The sequence below is a fragment of the Ovis aries genome, chromosome 2 (assembly GCF_016772045.2).
Source record: "Ovis aries strain OAR_USU_Benz2616 breed Rambouillet chromosome 2, ARS-UI_Ramb_v3.0, whole genome shotgun sequence".
NCBI lineage: Eukaryota > Metazoa > Chordata > Mammalia > Artiodactyla > Bovidae > Ovis > Ovis aries.
This window is the reverse complement of record NC_056055.1, coordinates 135,056,207-135,081,452: the sequence shown is the minus strand read 5'-3', so window position 1 is coordinate 135,081,452 and position 25,246 is coordinate 135,056,207. Positions and strand designations below refer to the sequence as shown.

General features: G+C 41.4%; 1 protein-coding gene and 1 pseudogene across 1 annotated transcript in view; one reads left to right on the top strand and one right to left on the bottom strand.

Moving 5' to 3' along the window:
• The window catches only part of CHN1 (chimerin 1), a 213,048-nt gene extending 200,691 nt beyond the window's left edge, over positions 1–12,357 (bottom strand). The window contains exons 1-2 of the mRNA XM_042243696.2: positions 12,196–12,357; positions 11,867–12,061 (exon numbers count right to left, since the gene is read on the bottom strand). Coding sequence (XP_042099630.1) covers positions 11,867–11,885 — 19 coding nt within the window. The 5' untranslated portion in view covers positions 11,886–12,061; positions 12,196–12,357. The remainder of the gene's footprint in view (positions 1–11,866; positions 12,062–12,195) is intronic.
• Positions 650–1,911, top strand: LOC105607505 (protein C1orf43 homolog; annotated as a pseudogene).
• Positions 12,358–25,246: the final 12,889 nt, after the last annotated feature.

Below are 25,246 nucleotides of genomic sequence, written 5' to 3'. Positions count from 1 at the left end.
GATACAAGACAAGAGAAAAAGGAATTCCCACGCTTACTATTTTCAATCCCCTTGCATTGTATTCTTTTGAAAACCACCTCAAATTCTTTCTTGAACAATGAGAGGTATTAATAAGTAATAAACAAAAGTTTTCTTTTAAATCTTTCCACTTAAAAATATGAATGCTGAAACTGTTGTTTTTATCTGCTCTAATAAACACACCAAAACTAATAGGAATGTTCCTGTAGCACACAAATTTATGATTATGAGAAAAAGATAATACTATTTTTATCTTCAGACTTCTAAAAGGTTGTTAGCCATTTTCATACTGAAGTCCAATTCCAATTCAATTTGATTATGTTTCCTACTGTGAGGGTAAAACATGAACAAACCAAGCTAAATTATGTGCAATTCTTTTGTACTATTGAAATGAAAACGAACAATAGTTTAATGAAGTAGAATTTGTTATCTAATTACACCAAATAATTTAGAAACATCTGCTGGTGGTTAGTAATACTATAGCTAGACCTCAAAGAATCTGCTCCTAGAGAGATTTCCATTTTATTCAAGCCTTTGTGAGCTTTCAGTTGGGGATTCCATAATAAAAGTGTGGAATCAAGGGATGGTATAACAATGTAATTTTTAAAAACAAATGAACACCCCATCCGCCATGTTTTCAGGCCCGGTCAGCCTTGGTGTGTCCCCGTAAGGAAATGGCCGGGGAGTTTCAGGAAACCCAGGCGCCGTTGCCTCAGCGGAGCCCGGGCTGACGAGGCAGGGCAGCGGGTTAAACCGGAGCAGTTCCGCGCGGGGTGGGGAGGCCATGACGTCCGGCAGTAACTGGCTGACTGGCGTGAATGTTGTGCTGGTGATGGCCTACGGGAGCCTGGTGTTTGTACTGCTGTTTATTTTTGTGAAGAGGCAAATCATGCGCTTTGCAATGAAATCCCGAAGGGGACCTCATGTCCCTGTGGGACACAATGCCCCCAAGGACTTAAAGGAGGAGATTGATATCCGACTGTCCAAGGTTCAGGATATCAAGTATGAACCTCAGCTTCTCGCAGATGATGATGCAAGACTGCTACAGCTGGAAACCCAGGGAAATCAAAATTGCTACAACTACCTATACAGGATGAAAGCTCTGGATGCTATCCGTGCCTCTGAGATCCCATTTCATGCTGAAGGCCGGCATCGCCATTCCTTAATGGGCAAGAATTTCCGCTCCTACCTGCTAGATCTTCGAAACACTGGTACTCCTTTCAAGGGTGTGCGCAAGGCCCTCATTGATACCCTGCTGGATGGCTATGAGACAGCCGCTATGGGACAGGGGTCTTTGGCCTGAGTGAGTACCTGCGCTATCAGGAGGCCCTGAATGAGCTGGCCACAGCAGTCAAAGCACGAAGTGGGAGCTCTCAGCGACAACACCAGTCAGCAGCCAAAGACCTAACCCAGTCTCCTGAAGTCTCCCCAACAACCATCCAGGTGACATACCTCCCCTCCAGTCAGAAGAGTAAACGTGCCAAGCACTTCCTCGAATTGAAGAGCTTTAAGGACAACTATAACACACTGGAGAGTACTCTGTGATGGAGCTGAAGGCCTCTCACTGTTGAAGGAGCCATACAGACTGCACTGTGCTTGCCGGGTGGCCTCACTCAGGTCATCTGGGTCAGCCCAGCTCTGGATCAGCTGAAGCCCTGGTTGTGTTCAGAGCTCTTAAGATTTCATGCCTAGAGGATCATTCTCCCACCCGTTCTTATGGCCAGTTTCAGAACATCAGTTAAGACTTTATTTTCCCTTGGTATCACTTTTCTCTGGAGTTGAATTAGATGTTTTTCTTAATATTTCTGTCAAAGCTTCCTTAAAAATCCTCACTTGGTTTTTTGATCATGGTTCATCTGTCATTTTCCAGACTATAAATTATCCCAAGGGTGACCAGGCTTGGTGTCTTGTCTTCTGTACACAGCTGAATGGGAGCCTTTTGGTTTGAAACATCTAAGAGCTGATTGGTGGAAATGGTATACAGAATGCTGGGGAAATTGGTGGAGGCCATGAGTGCTACCTAGAACAACTTACCCTGGTGCTCCACTTAAACCAGGATGTTAACGGGAACATTAACACAACTTCTCTAACATGCGAGGATCTGCCTTCCACTTTCATTGTATACTGTCATGAGTAAATTGAAAAAGGAATGTTTTAACATCTGATATAATCCCGTCACTCCTTATTTGTGGGATACCGTGAAGGAATAGACCAATATCTTGATCTGACTTTATAAACCATTTAATGAACAATTAAAAAATAAAGCATATGATTCAAAAAAAATGAACAAAAAATTATGAAAAATAGAGGGTGTATATCATATGGGTCTGAAAATTAACTTCCAAATATAAGAAATATAGTAGACTACTGTAACACTGAACATGCATTCAAACATTTCTTGCTGAGCTATTAAATAGTCAGTACACACCAACCATGGTGAAAATGAAAGTGAAAATTGCTCAGTCGCATCCAACTCTTTGTGACCCCATGGACTATACAGTCCATGGAATTCTCCAGGCCAGAACACTGGAGTGGGTAGCCTTTCCCTTCTCCAGGGGATCCTCCCATCCCAGTGATCAAACCCAGGTTTCCCACATTGCTGGCAAATTCTTTACCAACTGAGCCACAAGGGAAGCCCAACAATACTGGAGTGGGTAGCCTATCCTCTCTCCAGTGGATATTCCCAATCCAGGAATCGAACTGGGGTCTCCTGCATTGCAGGTGGATTCTTTACTGAGCCACGGGGGAAGCCCTCAACCATGTAGCGGTTGTTAAAGACAGGAGAAATCCACAGCTTTCCCAGTAGAGAACTTCTTCTAATGGGTTATACAGGGGAATACAAACTAACCATTGTATCACCACATAAGTGCCAGGGCAGACGGGCATACAGCACTTCCTGTGCAGAAAAGGTACTGTGATGATCACTCAGTCGTGTCTGACTCTTTGTGACCCCACGGAATGTGGCCCACCAGGCTCTTCTGTCCATGGAACTCTCCAAGCAAGAATACTGGAGTGGGTAGCCATTCCCTTCTTCAGGGGGAATCTTCCCAGTGGGTAGGAACTTCCCAGGGGGAATCTTCCCAGTCCAGGAATCAAACCCCAGTCTCCTGCATTGCAGGCAGTTTCTTTACCATCTGAGCCACCAGGTAAGCCGTTACTAAGTCATAAAAACCTCTTAAAAGAGAAGATTATTCAAGGTGAGTTTTGCAAAATGTGTAGAAGGGAGTTAAGGCAACGAAAGGCTTGTAAAATGATGCCACAGCCACACTGGGTACAATCCCTTCTGGAAACTTCCAAGTTGTTCAGTATGCCTGAAACACAACCTCTGAGGAGGTGATGAGAGACAAAACCAAACAGGTAGGGAATTTGGACTTAATGGTGATGACGGCTCACTAGAGGATTTCAGGTAGAGAAGCAAATGGACATGAGTTTGGGTAAACTCTGGGAGTTGGTGATGGACAGGGAGGCCTGGCGTGCTGCAGTTCATGGGGTCACAAAAAGAGTCGGACGCGACTGAACTGAACTGAATAAATTTCTAAAAAGCAAGTCTGAGTTTCCAGTTATGGACTCTAATATAATATGAATAACCCAAAATAATAAAGGAGGAAAAAACAGAAATGTTTAAACTGAGTCAAGGCTCTCGAGTGGCTCAGTGGTAAAGAATCCACCTGCCAATGCAGGAGACACAAGAGACATGGGTTCAATCCCTGGGTCAGGAAGATCACTGGAGGAAGAAATGGCAACTCTGCCCTAGAATTCTTGCCTGAAGAATCCCATGGACAAGAGGAGCCCAGTGAGCCACAGTCCATGGGGCTGCAAAGAGTCAGACATGACTGTGCGTGCACACAAGGTTGTTCACAGCTAAGTATACAGAGTAACAGTCCATTATTACATGTTTGTTCTGCATTCATTTAGTCACTCAATAAATTTGGACTGAGCACCTACTATGTGCCAGCCACTGAGCTTACACTCCTTGATACCTTTAAGTGCCATGAGGACTGAGGCTAGATCTGATTATATTCTGGATGACCTCCCAAAGGAGAAGTAAGCATTGCCTGTTGGCCAGTGTTGTTTTTGTTTTTTTTACATTTTTAGAGCACACTAGAAAGCACCAAGCGTCCAGCACTATCAGAAGTCTATCTGGTCATCACCATACCTCACTGATCCAGGTCTCAAGCATTCTCAGACAAAGTCTACAGTGGCCTGTGGCAAGTATTTAACCACACACACAAGCAGAAATACTGCAGAACCACTTTTTCAAGTGGGTTGACAGACTTGTGAAATAAACAAATGGAGAAACTCTGCTGATATCTTGGATCTTTGCTAGTATTTACAGTAAGTGACAAAATTAGCTACTACGTATCGTCAATGACTGTATTAAGAATCTTAGATACATGATCTCATTTATTTCTGCAGGAAACTAATAGCTCCTGTTGAGATATACGGAAAAATGAGACTGGGACATCTAGCTGACACTTGGCAGGGAAAGGATTCAAGGCAGCTCTTACTTCAAAATCTAAGCCTTTTCCTCCACACCACATGCTATGGAAGTATCCACTACAGGCTTTTGATTTCACTCTGAGTGAAATCTGAAGTCCTCGCTGAGGTGTACCGACAGGGCCCTCATAATCTGTGACCCCAGCAACCCTCGCCCACCAGATGCCTCTCTGCCCTCACCTGCCAGCACTTCGGCTGGCTCACTCTGCTCCAGCCACGCTGCCTTTCTTCCTGTTTCTCAAAATGGCTAAGCACATCCCTGGATTAAAGCCTGTTCCATGAGGCGATTCCCCATCTTCATGTAACTCTTTCCCTTATTTCCTTCAAGTCTCTGCTCAAAACCCACCTCTGCCGTGAGGCTTTCCCTGACCACAGCTTGCCCCATCCTCTTCACTCTGCTTCATTTTTCTTCACAGCCTGAGCCCTCTGGCACATTATACATTTTCCTCTGCGCCCTCAACTGCAAATATAATTTCCTTGAGGACAGGAACTAATAAATACCTGGCACATATTAGGCTCTCGATTCATCAAACATGAGTAAACAAATCACTGAACAGGAAAACACACCCCAGGCCTCAGAGCTACTCCTCAGGAAAATCATGAAAGAGTACGTTCCTGTTTCTGCTCCCTTCTCCCGCTCTACCGTCCACTCCTTCTCCCTCATGCCAGATGTCCTGAGCTTTTATTCACACCACCACCTACAACATGGGTCCCTCTTAGTAATGCCCCACTCTCCAGACAAACGCTTCTGCACTTTCTTTTCTCTTACAGTGTAGTTCCCTCAGTCAAAATGCTTGCTTGTCTTACTACTTTAAGATCTTCAGTCCATAAATTAAAATCTTTCTTCCATGCATATGATAGGCGTCTATATTTAGCATGCTATTCCTTAACAGGTAATATACTAAAAAAATCATGCTTTAATTTTAATATAATGGTGTAAAATTTATTCACCATAAAAGGCCTGCAGGGAAAAGTATTTCAGTCAGGCAGATATTTACATATCCCTTAAATGCACAGCTACCTATCTGCCGTCTTTCCCACCTAGTACAAGCAATTTCAAATCCTAAAAAGCACCTCTGACAAAGTAACGTCACGGCCATTAAGGACCTGAAAAACAAACTTCTGTAGAAGAGGTACAAGACAGAAAGAATAAGGGCTGAAGCTATGTGCTAATCGCAGAAATGGGAAAATCAGGCAAGTTTAGCAGTTTAAAGAAGAGGATCCATTCTGTTTTCGAAATGTCAAATTTGTGGTCAGAAAGATCTATCTATTCCAGCAAGATAATGTATTCCTCAAATAACACCCTTTTTCTGTTTGCTTTACACCATGAAATATATAAGGTAAGAGGTCAGAGTGGAAAGGGAAAGGAACCACTTTCAGAGCAGCTGGGTAACACAACGAGGTGGCCCCACACCACCATCAGCTGGCAGCAGGCCGGGCCTGACTCATCTCCCCTTCTCCCCCAAACTGCCTCACTGTCAGCAGTAACTCTTTTCAAGAAGTGTCTGCTTTTCTAAATTTAAAACAACCATTCAAAACAGGTAGGGTATTTTAACTTACCAGTTTTGGTTTTTTGTTCCTTGGGGAATAAAAGGAAAAAAAGACTTTCTAAAAACATGGACAGTTCTAAAGGTTCCTGAATATAAAACCACTCTTTTAAAAATAGTCCTTTCTGGCTTTTACAGTTTAACTGAAGTGAATTTTCCTTCCATTCATTCTGATTTCCTATCCTCCTCCCACAATTTTATTAATACAATCTTACATTGAGATATAATCCACATACCATAAAATTCACCCTTTAGACTATACAAAGCAATGCTTTTCAGGATATTCACAAGGTACTCATCCTTCTTTTTAAGTATAAGGAGCTAAATTAGGAATACATATTTGTAACTTTATTTTGTCAGACATGATTCTTTTTTAAATCATTTTCCAATGTAAAATATGGTCACATCGTTCTGCTTTCTTAGTTTTCCTACTCTGCTATTTTAAGTACAGCAGGATTATATTAATATATTAAAAAATCAAAGTTTGCAGGAATCATTTCCTATGGAAGAATGATTTGCGACCAGTAACAGGTTGTAAGGCCAGGCTTGAGAATTTGTCTTGCATTGGGTTAAAAATTAAGTACAGTGATTTCATTTAGTTTATTGTGAGTGTGAAAGTTGCTCAGTTATGTCCAACTCTTTGCAACCCTATACACTGTAGCCTTCAAGATCTTCTGTCCATGGAATTCTCCAGGCAAGAATACTGGAGTGGGTAGCCATTTCCTTCTCTAGGGCATCTTCCTGACCCAGGGATGGAACCTGGGTCTCCTGCACTGCAGGCAGATTCTTTACCATCTGAGCCACCGGGGAAGCCCCTTTATTTTATATATTACAGATTTCAAAAAGTGTTTTAAAGGTACTGTTACTGATCTTATAAAACTGAGAAAACACCAATTCCCCATGATCAGGGGCTATTACTATTACTGGACGGACTTTGAGAAAAGCTACACATACCCCAGACCAATCAAGGAACTCTGTGTTATGGCTGCTCTCAAGATGAAGCACACTGTTAAAACTTAGGTTAAACCCATCTGGTGAAAAAATGCAAAACTTATTATATCTATGTCACTCCTTCAGAATGATGTGATATATAAAACAATATTTTTCTAATTATCTTATGATTGCTTTAGATTAGTCTCAAACATGTATTCTCAGTGGGGGTAAGACTGCCCTCAAGGGAGCAAAACTTGGCTTCCAGGGGTCGAAGAAAAATTACTCTCTTTACACATAGAGCGAATATACACACAGTCCATAAACAGAATCTTGGTATTAAAGTTTCACAGAGAGATCAATTACAAAAAACTGTGTGAAAGACTTCTTACAGAAGGTGACTTAAAAAAAAAGTTGAGAAATACTGATCTAAAAGAAACTAAAACTCTTAATAAATACATTAAAAATTTGTCATTATACTTATCACTATCTTCTAAAATTAGAATGCTTACAGGATGGTTATTTCAGGGACAGATGTGACTCAAGATGGCATCCACCAATATTCCTCTTACACTGTACACAGATGGTGACTATCAGAGTTATAACAACTATAATAATTTTATCTCTCTTACATGGTACCAAGTCTCCAAACATTAAAAGAAAACATTTTAAGCTGAGACTTTAGGCTTCTGACACCAGTAAAAGAAAGAATATGGACAAGCATTTAAATAAGGATGGTGATTTTAATGACAGTTAAAAAGATGACAGATTCTAAGAAAAGTAGCTGGGCTTTCAACATCAGACCACCCTGCTGCTTCTCATACTCTTTGATGAGAATATCTGAACAATTAAAATGGCAACAGAGAGTATACTCAAGTGGACGTGTCCTATAAAATGAGCTTTTGGTCAAATAAATCATACTGAAAGTGTGCAGTTGTCTGCCAGGACAGCCGTGGAAGTCAGAAAATTTCCTAACTGTATCACAAAGAATACTCCATCCCTATTTAACTGCTCCAAAGCCTCTCTGAAAAGATACCCACAGACAGGTGTTGTCAGGATAGTGAACGATGCCAAATAAAGCAGCATAATGAAGGGCTTCCATGGGGGTAGGACAGACTGAGGAAAGAATATAAGAAAGTCCAGAGAAATCCTAAATATCAGAAGTGATCGACGGCAGTGATGATGGTGACTACATGGTAAGAAGAAAAAAGGGGGATGGGGCGAGCAGGGGCAACGCCAGAGCCAATTCCACCCAGAGAGTTATTCAGGTTTGGCTAGCTTAGCACAGCTGAATTATAACTGAGTTCCCAATCTCACCAGCTGTCCTGGGCTATAAACCAGAGCTCCATTTAGCTACAAATGACAGAAATTCCTGCCAAGTGATGACCTGACAGGATGTTTTTCCCCCAGTTCTATCAACTAGGGCTGTACGAGTGCAGCAAATCAGGATATTCTGGCTGGCACCTCAGCCCCCAAATCCTGAACTAGATGATCTGAGACTTTCCCTCTAGCCCAGCAATTGTCGGACAACATGGACTTCTCTGCCAGGGAAGTTCTAACAAAGCCCACACGGAATTAGGTAGCTAGGTGCAAACACTATAGTTCTGGAATGTCGGCTCTAACACAGGGCACATGTTTCCTGCACGCTGCTAGAGATGCTTGTCAAACCAGGAAGGAAAGGTGAGTGACCAGAATATGAACCATATTTGGAGAGTTTTGAGGATTTAAAAATTATTTGTATTTATGCTGATCACTGGCTCATTTGAAAGATGAAGAACTGGGATCTGGTTCTTCCATCCTAGAGTAAAAAGGAAATTTGCACTGAAAATGTCCTTTTAAGCAGCAAAGGTGATTAACAGTGAAGACAGTATATAAGACAGTCTTCACTCTTCAGCTTAATTTGACAGGTACTTTACTAAGTTCCTATAACACACTTGGGTGAAAAAAATGTCTATAAATGTAAAAAATATATTGGGTAATTTTAGAGGCTCCCTTTTTAAAAAATTAATCTGACTTTCACTAAAAGTTTTTCCTATAAAAAGAACATTCTTTACAATTATTAAAAAAAAAAAAAAAAAACCTGGATGGAAATGTAAAACATAAAGCAAAAACACGAAGACTCTATTGCTGGCTGCTATGCACTTAACTGTGTCCTCCCAAAAAGTTCACATGCTGAAGCCCTAACCTGCAACGTGATGGTATTTGGAGATGGACCTTTGGAAGGTACTTAGGATTAGATGAAGTCAGGAAGGTGGGGTCCTCATGATGGGATTAGTGCCCTTATAAGAAGAGACCAGAAAGCTGCTTTCCCTCTCTCTCCATCATGTAAGGACACAGCAAGAAGATGGATATCTGCAAGCCAGAAAGGGGGCCCTTATGAGGAAGTAAGCCAAACGACACCGTGGTCTCAGACTTCCCAGCTTCCAACACTGTGAGAAATAAATGACTGTTGAGGAAGCCACCCAGGTTTTGTTGCCATTTTACTACAGTAGCCCAAACAGCCTTAACTGCTTAACCAACTAACACACCCAATATACACAAGACAGTGTCCTGGCAGGGGTCACTTCCAGGAAGCTTAGGAAGAAACTCTATGGAACTCTGACCGTGATGATCAGAAGGTCACACTTGTCTAACGTTTTGTTCCTAGCTTCTCTTCACCATCTCATAGAACTTCATTTCATTGTTCCTCAGTTTTAAGTTGGTTATTAAGAAGAGATATGAGGCACTTCTAAGACCAATTAATTAAAAAGTAGTAATGTCTAAAATAAAATCAATTTCTTCTAACCCTTGGAGACCGCTCTTAGCATATTCAAAGAACTATTTTGAACTGAGCAAGTCTGAGCCAATCTATTTATCATTAATATAACCGTTCTCAAACTTTAACGTGTAAGAATCACAAGGGAGTTCCTCTAAAAGTGCAGATTCTGTGGGTCTCTGGACAAAAGAATCTACATTTTAAACAAAATGATGAGTGGTGTCCAACTACACTTGAGATCAACTGTTGCTCTATCATTACTGAGAAAATAGCCTCTGCACAGAGATATACTTTGCTTTACAACAGAGAAATACTTAAAAATTGTAACCAAATGGATTTTTAAACCAAATTCTATTTTCCCACAAGATGACTTTAAAACTTTAAAGACACTTTATTCATCCTGAGAGGTGGGAGTGGTTTCTTTCACCTTCCTCAAGAGGTCAAATTCCATGCTTTTCCTTTTCTCCCCCCCCCTTTAGTAGATAAAGATTTAATAATTTAGGAATTCATTCAAAGGAGCCTCATCATATACTCCATGTCTCCCCAATTTATCCATTTTATTCATTAAGAATGCCAGTCTTTTAAAAGTCACTGATTTGTAAATTATATCTTTGAAAACAAACCATGAAAATGCAGACTATCTCTTTAGAAAGGTAAATGAATTTAGTCAAAAATAGTTTAAAAGAGAATTTCCTACAGTAGGTCTTACCGCAATGTACTAGCTACAACAGTGTAAGATAAATGCTTCTTCAAAAGAAAGTATCAACTGTGAGTAAAGAGTTCATTAAAGTTTAACTCTAGACCAAAAAAGTTCACACTTAAAAAATACTTCTACTAAGTAATGCATATTTGATACAAGATATTATAAAACACGAGATTTTTATTATCCCTTTCAGAGAAGAAACATTTTTTAAAGCACTCATGGACAACCAACAAACACCAAATAAAAAAACGTTATTTCTAGTACCATAAGTATCCGAACAAAGTAAATACAGTCCTAGACTGAAGATGGCAAACTATATTCTAGTCTCAGTTCTGCCACAAAAAGGCCATGAGCCCTCTGAGTCTGAACAACCTCTCTGGGTCTAAATTTAATGTTAAAAATAAAAGTAACTCTTTGATTCCAGCAGATTAATAAACTCTGAAGTATTTACATCAAAAAGCATTGTGTCATGTGATGCCTGTAACATGCTTGATCAAATGACACTGTTAAAACGTAACTGGAAACGACGTTGTGATTAACTTATCCTGGTAACCATCAGGTACATATCATTGTACTTTTCTTTTTTGAAAAACTGAATACTTTGATCATCTAAATTTTCACATACTGAGTTTTCTTAAAGCAAAATACATATGTAACACAATCTGTTTTTGCACAAGAAAATAAAGTATTTTTGGTCCTTCTTTCCAACCCATTGTCATTACAGACTTCTTGGGAGAGGGGGAAAAGCAAAACACCTTTAATTAATTGCTGAAACAATAGTGTCACAGTAACTACATCACAGAAACACTACTACTTTCGTAAAATGTTCAACGATATACTCCTGAGATTACTTATCTTCAATACCAACTTCCTTCTATCTGCTCTCAAACGCATTAGAGCAAACATTTTCAATTTTAGCAAATATTAAAATAAGTTCACCACTCATTCTTGTTTCCAACGGAATATACCGAGTCCAAAAAATTCCCCCCAAATCCAACAGGAATCAACACACCCATTTGGCAATTGCAGGAAGGTTGGGATGCACAGACATCTTGGTCAAAATAAATAAACTTTCCAGGATCTTTATTTGCCGACTTGAGAAACATAGGTTTGGAAACAGCCAGCTAACTTCGTTCCCAACTTGGCATCTTAGAGAACCTTCCGTTTACAAAACACACAGGGACCTCAGAGCCTCCCAGCCCAGAATTGGCCAGGGGAGCACACGCCCATCGGCCCTGCCTGGAGAGGAAACAATGGGAGAGGCGCGAAGGCGCTAGCCCGGCGCCCCGGGCGCCCCAACTCCCCGGCCACAGCCCGCGCCTGACACCGCCCGGGGCGTCCCTTCCCCAGGTGCCCCACCTCTGAGCCCCGGGGCGCGGCCCACCTGCGGCGGCGCGGGCAGAGGGCTGCACTTACCAAACAGGGTCAGGGCCATTGTAAAGGCGCTCGCCAACTGCTCGCCGCCGCCCGCCGGTCCACGCGCTCCTCCCAGCCTGGCCGGGGATCACCTCATCGGCACGACGCGCTCACACCTCGGAGGGAGCAAGGAGTCGGAGGGGCGTGGTGGGGGCGCGGGCGCGGGGAGGCTGCAGGCCGGGAGGCAGGGGGCCGCTGCAAGAAAAAAGTTATTCACGCGTTATTGTCTAGCGCACCCTGACAAGGGGGAACCCGTTAGCCCTCGGCGAGCCGGCACTTGTCGCTGCCATCTGTGCGAAAGCGGAGCGCGCGCGGGCGCCGGTACCTACGAGGCGGGGAGGCTCGGCCGCGGCGCAATGGCAGGCGGAGAGGCGGCGCCGCAGTGGCGGCGACGGCGGGGAGAGGAGCAGCCTCGCAGAACCCCCGGCGGGGTGCGCTCACTCTGCATCCCGCGGCCTCGCAGACGCCATCTTGCGATAGCGTCTCCCACTGGATCCGCCGGCGCGCCTCCACCCTTTTTCCCCTTGGGCGGCGGAGCCCCATGCGTTCCCATGGCAACGGGCGCGCGCGGGGGCCTAGGGCGCCCGCCCCTCCTGCCCCGGGCTGCGAGGAGCCGCCCGAGCTGCTTGCCCCCGGGAGGCGGCCTCCCAGAGCCTGGCAGCAGCAGGGGCGGGGTGGGTTTTAGCTGAAATCCCAGGTTTTTCCTTGAATGGGATTTGTGGAGACGCAGAAAGGAGCTGTTACTCGAAAGAACTCCCTGAAGGATGCTCCATGAATACAAGGAGCCAGCCAGGGTCATCTGGGGATCGGGTTCGTGTGAGAAGATTCCTTTCCCCTGGCGCCTCCGGGGTTAACAGAGAGTCTGGAGCCCTTGACCTGAAGCTGCAGGACCCGGGAAAGGAGCCTGGAGTCAAACAGTGGCACTAAATGTTGCTTTCCCCTCCATTTGGATTTAGGAGCCACTAAGAGTAGCTCTGGTCAGATTATCATATGTGAGGAAACAGGAGTGGGTTAAAAAGCACCTGGGAATACATAAAATAATTTGTTATAAGCGCTTAAACCTAATTTTCTTCTTTTTACTTTACACCTCTTTGATATTGTCTGGGGGTAGGGGGGAAAATCAACATTTCTCACCGGCTGGCACTTCTTTACCACAAAAGATTCTTCCCCTGAGCTTTTTGCATTTATCTGATAATCACTGGCAACATCTTTCTGTGATATTCTCTGATCGCCTCTGTCTTTGCCTTAATTAAGGAGAAGCCATATAACGCCTTGAGATTATCAGCCAAAAGATGTTCGTGAAAAGCTGAGTTATGATGGCTTTTTGTCGTTTTCATGTAATGTATTCAACAATTCAGTATTCTCTAGTTGCTATACTTCTTTCTTTTTTGTTTTAATCCTCCTTTTTTTCTTGTTTCTCTGCTTAGGGATTTGATACTATGTCAATATCTAATCGTATAAGATTTTCTCTTTGGTTCTCATTTCTTCCTGGCTTTCAGTTCCCAGTTCCAGATTCCCTAATATTTTCCTTTTTACTTTAGAACTAATTCTTTTAAGAATATTATATAAATATTTTTAATTTATCTTGAGGATCAAAATCATTATGAAGATGAAAATTACTCCTTCAAATAGAACCACAGTTAATTCATCATCCTTTCACAGCAGACTCAAAGATCAGAAGAAAAAGAAAAGCAGGTTGCAGGAGCAGCCAGCCTTTTGTTTCGTATCAGTTAACTCAAGAAAAAAGAAATAGTAAAATAATTCAACATCAGTGGGCAAATATTTAAGATGCTATAGGCTTAAAATTTTCTGATGTAGTCAAATGGCTCTCCTTTGGCCACTAATATTAACATAAATCTTGAAATCTCCAGAATTTTAAATCTTTAATGAAAAGGACTCGATTTTGAGCAGGCTTTCTGCTCATGAAAAATTACAAGCACACGGTTCATGAAGATGAATGAGAAACTCTGACAAGGCTTTGTGGGACAGATGTTAGGACTGGTAAAGATTGCTGTGGGTCTGCTCACACAACTAGATAAAGCAGGATCTAGAGACACATTTTACTCTCTCAATCAGAAGTCCCCAAACTTTGGGGGACCTAATTTCCCTTTGAGTGTCTAATAGAAATACTGTCTCCCTAGAGAAATATTTATGTACATACAAACACTCACCAGGGCTTCCCTGGTGGCTCAAACGGTAAAGAATCTGCCTGCAATGCAGGAGACCTGGGTTTGATCCCTAGGTCAGGAAGATCCTCTGGAGGAGGAAACGGCAACCCACTCCAGTATTCCTGTCTGAAGAATTCCGTGGATAGAGGACCCTGGCGGGCTGCAGTCCATGGGGTTGCGAAGAGTCAGACACTACTGAGCGACTAACATACCAGGGGGATTACAGACTGTTGAGGGAACTAAGGTTAACTCCAGATACATTTTGTAATCTAGGAAGTTTTTGCCTTTATAATTAAACTTTTAAAATGTCTCTTTCACATAGAAGCATGGAATATTGAACAGCAAAGGACCAAGATCCCCCAATACACAGATAAGGAATCTGAGGGTGCACTGATCACAAGGTTTCCAAATTGATACATTTGTATTGTGGCAGAATTAATTGGAAAAATCTTAGACATCTGGTCTTCTCCCTGACCACCTCCCTCACTTTCCATTCCCCCACCAATTTAAATGGTACCGTGGTTTGAATATAAAAAGGAAAACCTGTTTAGTATTAGAAGCAGAGTTGCAAGGGGGGTGTGTTCTGTCCTCAGCCATTTTGTATGTTTGAGTCTTCTTGTAGTTTGGGAAGCTGAATTTTATTCAAAAGAATCTTTCTTCACAAGCTCTTCAGCTCAGAACTGTGCGTCCAATCAGGCTGAGAGTAAACGTGGTTGTTTTTTTTTTCTTTTCCCTCCTCTTTGTTAAGCTCTCTTTGAGAGGTAACAGAGCATCAAGGTTTTGATGCTACAGCTCAGCTTGTTGGTAATTCTCTCCATGCTTTGGAGTGATATTCTAGGGGTGAGTCAGAAATTAACTGTCCTGTGCTCAGACTTAACCCCCACATTGTATAGACAAGCCTTTGTTACTGGACCAGCTTCGTACTCACTAATGATGGCTGATCACAGCTGAACCTTAGTGACAACTTGGCTCAGGTGAAGACTATTTTCCCCTCCCCTTCCTCTTTTCCATACAAGTCTTAGCACCCCCACACCCAAAACACACACACCACAAGATGCTTTTAGGATATTGTACTACTTTAAACAATACAGCTGAATGTTGCCATGTTTCCCTTTTTAAGCATCTAGCTTTCCATAAGTCCTTTGACTTCTTAATGGTTTGATGCTCTAACAAAATGCTCTCTGTACTTTATCCAAGTGTTATGTCTTGAAAATAGTATTCATTTTTATAATGTCATATTATCCAATAAGAAATAGAGTATGTTTCTTTTCTCACTTAGCTGGAAACTAAGCAATAGCCTTTCTGCTGCAAATTCAATGTAAGGAAGGGCGTTAACCACTTGGGGTGATTATTATGGGTGGGGACTTAGATTGTTTATTAAAAGAGCAAAAATGAATTGACTTTGGGAACATTTATGTTTTCATTCAAAGATTTAATTTTGCGCTTAACACATAAGCACCTAGAAGGGCCAGATTTGTTTGCTCTCTTACTAAATAGTTGTTCGATTTTTAGACCAATATTCTACTCTTTCTGGTTCTTTCCTTGCTCATTTGTAAAATAAAGAAATGGGACCAGGTTATCTCTAATGTTCCTTTTAGGTTTGGTTGTCATTCTGTGATATTTTAAAATATTTGAATCAACTGGATTATGGAGAAAAGAGAAGACTTTTATTTGAATATTTGATATATTCAAAGTGTTGGTATATCTAGTAAATTTAAGTATCTTATGTTACAGTTTCATAAATATTTAGTGTGACTAAGTAGTCATACTTTGTTAAAGCATTGATATGTGATTTCATCTGCAGTATGCTATACCGATGTTGTATTTATTGTATAGAGAGCAACCTTTTTTTCAGATTTAACAAGATTAAAATTAAAAGAGTGCACTAAACAATCCATTTCAACTGTACTAAAAACCGTTTTCTCATTTTTATTTGTTTTGTTGACTAAACAAAACTTAGAAAACCCTTTGAGTTTTTTTCCTATGTTTTAAACGAATGACTTATCACAAGTGTTTTGGGTTTTCATTTTGTTACTCATTTAGGTTCATTCCCATTGGTAAACATTGATTTGTTCCTCAGTTTTGAATGAAGCAGAAATTAATGAGGCAGCTTCTGCCTCACAATAACAAGTTAAAATTATAGCACTTTATCATGTCAACACAGCTTTAAACACTAGGAATACCAGTGCTATTAGCACAGTTCCCAAAATAGTGCAGAATGTTTGCTGTTGAAGAAAAATATCACAGGGTGTATTTCTGCGAATGTGACAGAAAATTCTATTCTTCAGTGATACTGATAAAGGTTCAAATTATTTCTTTAAAATATTCACAATATGTAACATTCTCTCCTATGTTTATGTTACCAGTTGAAGTATGTTTTTCCACAGTGTGAATTTACTTCAGGTAGATTTGGTCTGTTTTTAATGTTTTCCCTAAATACTTAATCTAGATGAATCTCCCCACCCTCCTTTTATCTGAGGCTTACCTGATGTTTGTGTGGCATTTTATGATTCATAAGTAGCACTTTCACTGGGCAAAGCCGTTTGCTTTATAATGGAGGCAGCATTTACTTTGAACTTAGGGATTTAGACCGTGAAACTATTTAGCGGGGGGAAGAAAAGAATATTTATGTCATCAGCTGTTAAATTGGCCTTCAAGCTTAGATTATTCATATTAATGTTCAGGAAAGTTAATTGTATTCTATTGACCACCAGAGGGTGCCTAAATTATATCCATAAGACCAATTTTGGATCTTAGAAATCAAATTTGAAAAACACATTAAAATCCTTAAGGACTGAAAATGTTTTCAGTTCTCCTCCATAGTGCTTCTTATAGTAGCAGAAGATAAATCCCACCAAAATTATACTAAAAGGAGAGGTGGCTGTTGGCTGGTTGGGCACCAATTTGTAATTGCATATTACTGACAAACTGCACATTTCTGAGTGGTACTTGCTTAGTTTTTATTCTATCACCTCTAAAGTTATAGAAGGGCTGTGTGTGTGTGTGAGTGTAGAGGTATAAAGAGAGAGGAAATTGAAATTCAAAAGCAGAATGAAAAGGTTTTCTATCCCTGACCCAGGATAATGGATTTCTTGTTAATTGCTCAGCTTGAAGAGGAAGTTTTAGTGCAGAACATGATGGGATCACAGGTATTACTATAAACTCTAGGTCAGAATCTTCTGAATGTCACATGTCCTATTTGTAAAATTTTGTGGTAGAATTTACTTTGACAAGTCAAAATGACCACTGGTTTTGAGTCACCAGGGAAAAAGGGTAAAAGAGTTCTGTTTTTCATTTGTTTTCAATACACGTTTAAAATAATACTTATTTCCTGGTAAATAGTATGGCAGATCTTTTGGAAATTTTTTTGTAGGTTTAAATCAAATACATTTTCTTTTTTTTTAATCAAATACATTTTCAAATACACGCTAGACAAAAGTACAGCGATTATGGCTGCTCTCAAGTAAAAGTTTTTGTTCTGAACTATAATCATGTTATTGTACTTTAAGCCAGCATTTCCATTTGTGTGTATTTTTCTGAGGTCACCAGGCATATCTAATGCAGAGTGTAGCTAAATGTCTATTTGACTTGAGCAGTTGGATTGCTGCCAGATTTTGTTTCCAAGAGGGTATAAGAAGGTTTGGCTACAAATCAATTCTCCCTAACATGGCCATGGTTTTTCCGGTTAATGTGGGTGTCTACAATAAGATGACTTACTCAAGCTGAATACGTTGTAAGTTATAAATCAGCAAAATAGCTGTGAACTCTGGGTGAGAATTACCCAGTCTCTAATTAAGCAACAGAGCTGAAAAAGAGGGAAGTGTATTTCCATGATTGAAAACAATCTGGGTTTAAATCTTATCTAGCCCTGTGATGGATTTTTCATAAAATTCCTTTGTATATTGTTGTAAAATAGGACTTGTATCAGACATTTAGGACAATGTGCCAATTGGAATTTATCTATCCATCCTTAACAAATATTTACTGAGTACCTGTGATATACCAGGCATTGTGCTAGATGCTGGCAAAGGAGTCAATGATATATCAAACATGTATCCAGATCTCTGAAATTTTGCAGCTCCTAGGGATAAGACTTATAAATGGAACAATGAAAGAGCCACAAGAGGGGCACAGATTAAATACCCTGGGAATTCAGAAGAAAGATTATATCCAGCTCATGAAATGCATGAAGGCTTCATGAAGAATGAAGCTTTGAGGAATAGATGGGAACCAGGCAACCAGAAAAGAGAAAGGGAGACGTGAGGTTTAGATAAGAGGAAAGAGGTAGGCAATTGTAAGAGAAGAATGGCAGGCAGGGCAGTTTAGCTCCAGCAAGGACTCATGGGAGAGGAGGCTGGACATGCTGGTGGGGGCCATATGTTATAGGATATCCACCTTATACTACACAGGAACACTTCTTAAAACTCCCTTCCCTCTTTTCCTGTCTGAGCCCACATCTATTCTGCAGCCAAGCACCCTCAAACCTCCCAAATTCTCTCCCACCCCTCAGCCTTTATGGCCTTCCTGTGCTCTCCCTATCCCTATTTTCTGTTATGCAAATTGATCTCTGGCTTCTGTTTATTTTCCTTAACTTTTGACTGGTACCTAAATTCTTCACTATATAGGGAATTCAGGAACTGGCCCAGCAAGCAAATAATCTACATCCCTGCCCTCTTGCCTTTCAGTTCTAGTCTTTCTCTGTGCTTTATCTCAATTCTGCACCACAAAAAAAAAAAAAAAAAAAAAAGCCACAGAAGGGCTTCCTTGGTGTCTCAGTGGTAAAGGACTGCCTGCCAGTGTAGGAGATGTGGGTTTGATCCCTGATCCAGGAAGATTCCACATGCCGCAGAGCAACTAAGGGGGTGCGCCATGATTATAGAGCCAGGAAACCGCAACTACTGATGCCCGCATGCCCTTAGGGCCCATGCTCTTAGAGCCCCCGCAATGAGAAGCCCCCACTGACTGCAATTAGAGAAAAGCCCATGCAACAACCAAGTCCCAGCGCAGCCAATAAATAAATTAAAAATGGTAAAGAAAAAGCATATAAACCTGGCCTTTTCATTCAAAGATGAGACAGTAAGACAAAATTCTAATAAATCTTGTCCAGTGCTTAAAAATGAGTATGCCAGCAACTGTGTGAAATACTTTTTAATATATATTTTCTCATTTGAACCTCACAGAAACCACGTGGGATAGAATCTTGGAATCCAGGACTCCCGATTCAGAACTCCAGTGCTGGGTTACTGGAGCACCTCTCTCTATAAAAAGATTTAGCCACAGACATATTTTGATCATTGGTATATTAATGTACATTGCCAATGCAGGAGATGCAAAAGACGAGGGTTCAAATCCCTAGGTCTGGAAGATTCCCCTGGAGAAGGAAATGGCACCCCACTCCAGTATTCTTGCCTGAAAAATCCCATGGACGGAGGAGTCTGGTGGGCTACAGTCCAAAGAGTCACAAAGAGTCAGACATGACTGAGCGACTAAGCAGACACACAGACACCAGGAGCTCAGATATACAGAGTTGAAATCCAATTGATAAAGCGGACTACAAGTATTTACGAAACACCTATTATGAACGCAATATTTTGCAGTGTTTTTGATAGAAATATTTACATGTGCTTGCGGCAGTTCAGATGAAAGCAACATCATCAAACAAGTGTGGGTGTGCTAAGTTCACTTCAGTCATGTCTGACTCTTTGCGACCCCATGGACTACAGCCCACCAGGCTCCTCTGTCCATGGGATTCTCCAGGCAAGAGTACTAGAGTGGGTTGCCGTGCTCTTCTGCAGGAGGTCTTCCCCAACCAGGAATTGAACCCAGGTCTTCTGCATTGCAGGAAGATTCTTTACCCCCTGAGCCAAGTGGGGTTAGGGGCTTCCCTAGTGGCTCAGAGGTTAAAGCGTCTGCCTGCATTGCGAGAGACCTGGGTTCAATCCCTGGATCGGGAAGATCCCCTGGAGAAGGAAATGGCAACCCACTCCAGTACTCTTGCCTGGAGAATCCCATGGACGGAGGAGCCTGGTGGGCTACAGTCCATGGGGTCGCAGAGAGTCGGACATGACTGACCAAGCGACTTAACTAACTGAGTGGGGTTAAATTCTTTTTAAATGCTGGAAGTGGCTGGTCTTGTAGCTCTTGCCATCACATCTCTCAGGATAATGGTGACTAGAGGGGAGACAGCTGGCTAAGCAGGGGAGAGAGGAAGGGGAAGAGGTCCTTAGAACTTGCTTGTCATGGGGCCGTTAGTCCCACCGTCATGCCTGGACAATGCTCACCCAGCAATTGCAAGGGGTCAAAATATAATAAGTTCTTCAGTAGATGAAATTTATTTTACTGACAAGATTTAAAAATTCCAACCTGAGATGGAATAACTAGCTTCCTGCTGAGTGTAGATTGTAGCAATGAGTGACTTTTCTGGGCTTGGGTTAGCTGATTCCTAGGCTTTAAAAACATGGGACGTGCCCAGTACCTTTTAAGCTGTTGAGGGAAACCGGCTGTCTTAGGGTATGTCTTCCTGTGTTTCCTGTGTTTCTTCTGAGGAACAATGCAAATTGAAAAGAGATAACCTCCAGAGACAGAGTAAAATAAAGTGCTAGTTTTAACAAAGAGAAGAAAACATCCAGAAAGAGCAAGAGCTCTCATATCCGGTCTTCACTCAGCCTGGCCCTGCCTCTGTGTTCTCCACCCCTTGCCAGTCTCCAGCACTAAGATTAGTTCATCCGTCTAATTTCAATCAAAGTCTCCCTTGAGTCCCAAAAGGCTTTCCTCCCAAAACTATGATGGGAAATACTAGATTCTGTACCATTCAACCTGCATTTTATCCCATTACTTAATGTGACAAAATGGCTAATTGATTTCTCTAGCTGCTTTTTCCTTTTTTTTTTTTAACAATATAATCTCCTTCAGGGAAGAGTGATGTTTGCTGCCTTACTGTAATCAGGGTCAGACATCTCTTAGAGTGAGGGGTCAGGTTGGATGGTGTGCACATTCCCCATGACGTAGACCCTCAGGACCTAGAATCTGTCCCCTTCTTTTTCTTCCCCCAAACTTGAGAGTTAGAATTTAATTTAATTGAAAATATTTAATGCCAGTTCTTCTTTAGGCCCTCCAATTAGTTTTCAAGCCTGTGCATCCCTTGGCAGTATAGGGATATGCTAATACAGATACTTGGTTAAAGCAGAACCTGTGTATACATATATATACACATATACATGTATTGATATATATAGACATATATGTGTTATATATGGAAAAGGAAACGGCAACCCACTCCAGTGCTCTTGCCTGGAGAATCCCAGGGATGGGGGAGCCTGGTGGGCTTCTGTCTGTGGGGTCGCACAGAGTTGGACACGACTGAAGCAACTTAGCAGCAGCAGCAGCCATATATGTGTTATATATAGTGTTAAAATATATAATATGTTAAATACAAAATGGTAATACATATAATGATATATTGATACAACATAGACATATAATGAAATTGTTCAGCTAAAATCCCAAAACAGTCATTTAAACTGAAATTCTTTATGAAGTCACCCAACCAGAAGTAATAATTCTTTTAACTCCCAGAGAACTCATGCTTTAGGTTCAAGTGTGGGTCTAAAATCACTCTACCTTTTTTATAATTATTTGAGTATATATATACATATATATATGCAAATATATAAAATATGTGAGGTAGGGTGAGGTGTTAGTCACTCAGTCATGTCCAACTCTTTGTGACTGCATGGACTGTAGGCCACCAGGCTCCTCTGTCCATGTAATTCTCCAGGCAAGAATACTGGAGTGGGTTGCCATGCCCTTCTCCAGGGGATCTTCCTGACCCAGAGATTGAGCACAGGTCTCCTACATTGCAGGCAGATTCTTCACCACTGAGCCACCCGGGAAGCCCCATTAAATATGTACTTGTGTGTGTGTGTGTGTGTGTGTGTATATATATTTGTAAGTAATACACAGACAGACACACATATTCTACCTCTCTACCCACTGGATCCTTAGCTTAAAGTACGGTTCTGTTGTGTTTTTCTTTATATTTCCCGGCACATAGATGCTCAGCAAAAGTCAGTTGCATATATTAATGTAAAATACAAGCTAATTCAGGGATTTCAAATAGTCTGTCTCCATGATGGACCGCCCAGTGTGGAGCATGCTAGGATATTGATAACCTTCTGGTTGATGGTTTACATTGCCCTGCTCCACCCTGTATTTTGGCAAAAGCAAGTGGAAGGTTTTGTTTAAAGTTTGCTCTTACAACTTGGACTCATGATAGAGGATTAAGGAGCACCAGGATGTCAGAAGATTACTTGTAACTGCTGAATATTTGGGCTTTCCATGTTTCATTTCTGTGCAATTCAGTGCAATAAGCTTTGCAAAGTCAAGCTGGTCTTTCACACCAGTTCTCAGAAAATCTCACCTTATATGAAGTCTTTCTATGCCCTATACCTGGTGGCTCTTTTTGTACAGAGGACCAAAGCCAGATACCTATGTTTTCCTTTTAAAAAATATTTCAATTACAAAAATGTTATTTTTCTACACATAGCAATTACAAAGATATATATGCAAAAAGAAAAAGAGGAAAGAGAAACCATTGTTAATTCCACTAGCAAAAAATAGCTACAGTTAACATTTTAGTTTCTATCCTTTGAAAAATTTTTTCTCTGGCTTTACAGATGTGGCGGGCTTCCCTGATAGCTCAGTTAGTAAAGAATCTGGTTGCAATGCAGGAGACCCCAGTTCGATTCCTGGGTCGGGAAGATTTGCTAGAGAAGGGATAGGCTACCCACTCCAGTATCCTTGGGCTTCCCTTGTGGTTCAGCTGGTAAAGAATCCGCCTGCAATGCGGGAGACCTGGGTTTGATCCCTGAGTTGGGAAGATCCCCTGGAGAAGGGATAGGCTACCCAATCCAGTATTCTGGCCTGAAGAATTCCATAGTCAGTCCATGGAGTCGCAGAGTCGGACATGACTGAGAGACTTTCACTTTCATTTATAGATGTGGCACATGAAAGCATGGATTTTCCACTTTCTCTGTCCTTGAATCCCAGTGATTATAGCATGTTAGTACTGTGAGACTTTACCCTCTACCATAGTTATTTGGTAGGTCTGTGGATGAACACCGACCCGAGCTGGGTCATTCAGAATTTCTCTGTCTCTGAGGATGAAGCTAAAATGTCTAAATTAGGGGCTGTTGGAAATCATCTTTGACTGTGAGGAACAAGAAACAGAAGACAATCCAGTGTGAAAGAGCTGAATTAAAAAATAAGAGAGAAGCCCTGACAGCATTAAAGAATCTAGCTCAATTATTCTTCATCTTGGAAGAACACACACTGTAAGTTCTGTAGGTAGAGTAGATGTTGGGGTGTCCTACCCATATCCTCCCCATCAGGAGTGAAGTATCCATTCCCCCAGAGGCCAGGAATGTCTGTTGCTGATGGCTCACAGCTGAGTTGATCCCAGGACCTGCCCTTGGACTGAAAGAGCTGCTTGGACTAATGTCCCACACCTTCTCCACATAGGGGCAGCCTACATCCGATGATTGGTCGATATGTGGATATAAAGGCCTGGGCTCCTTGCCTCAGTATTGGGCAACTCTGAAGCTCTCCATGGCATTGATTATAACATCTCAGTGTAACCTTGCCCTCTGTCCAGTTCTCCTTTCTTCACTCTCTTACAGTTACGGATTTAAAGAGGGTCATCTGTTAAACTTTCTGCATGCAAATCCCTGTCTCCATGTTTCCTGGGGAGCGAGACTAAAGAGAGTGGGATACCTAAACGCTCCACATAATGCATTCTCCCTTTTACCCTTGGTATAAATCGTTCCACCATTATTATTATTTGGCCTAGAACAAGTGGTTTCTTGGTTTTTGCAACAAAAAAGGTTCTAACTAGTATATTATTTCCTTATGATACATTTCTGGAAGTAAAGTCAATGTTATACTAGAGATACAGATTTGTAAGAATTTTGATTCCTAATTGCCACATCATCCTTCAGAAACTTGTACCACTTTACATTCTCATCAGTAGTTCATGGAAGCAATCTTCCCAGATGCTGCACAACACTGATGTTATTCTCTTTTTATTCTTTTATTCAACAGTTGTTTATAGAGTGGCTGCTGTGTGCCTGCCTATGTACTGTGGGCTGGGGATAAATCACTGCCTTCATGAAGCTTGCATTTTAGGTATGAAAAGATAGCCAATTAACAAGTGAGAAAGCTTTATACTACAAAGTGGTTAAATATTATAGAGACATGTAAAACAGGAGGAAGAGGCAGGGTGTCCATTTCAAGTGGTCAGGGAAGCCATCCAATGAGATGGTGACTTTTCAGCAAAGGCTTGGAGCAGGTGAAGGAACAAGGCATGGAGATATCTAGGGAAAGAGCATTTTTGGCAGAGGGAGCAGCAAGTTCTGGAGGTTGGATAATGCACGTTCATTCAAACATCAACCAGGCCAAAGACTGGAGCAGGGAAGTTGGGGGAGGCAAAGGGAGGAGTGAGAGGAGAGGTGGTTTCTGAGGAAATGGGGGCTCCTTCATTGTCCCAGGGATTGTGGCTTTCTCTAGACAAGATGGAGAGACTGGAGCACAGGAGTGACATCTTCCAACTTATAACTCAAAAGATGCCCTCTGCACCACAGCTGAAGGGAAGTCTGTGTGCCGCAATGGAAGATCCCTAGTGTCGCAACTAAGACCCAATGCAGGCAAAAATAAATAAGTAAAATATTTTTTAGAAAAGGCACCTTCTGGCTGCTGTGTTAAAGAAAGACTCCAGCAACCACCTCTACCCACCATCCTCGGGGAATATGCTATAGGACCCCCAGTGAACGCCTAAAACTGTGGATAGTACTGAATCCTAAATATACTGTGTTTTCTTCTATCCATACATACCTAGGATAAAATTTAATTCATAAATTAGGCATACGCAGAGATTAACAATACCAATCATAAACTAGAAAAATGATAAAAATGTACGCTAGCAAAGTTATGTGAATGAGGTCTACATCCCCAAATATCTTACCCCATGAATGAATTCAATGCCTTTCCCATCTTAACCAAGCACTGATCATGCACTGTGGCTGTAATTTTGCAGTTTGAGGTGAGACTTATGCGAAACTAGCATAATTCTTTTTTTCCTTCTTACCAGAGATCTTAGCAACCTCAGTATACAACTTTTTTCTTTCTTTTAAGTTGAGAACTTTCACCCTTTCACTTA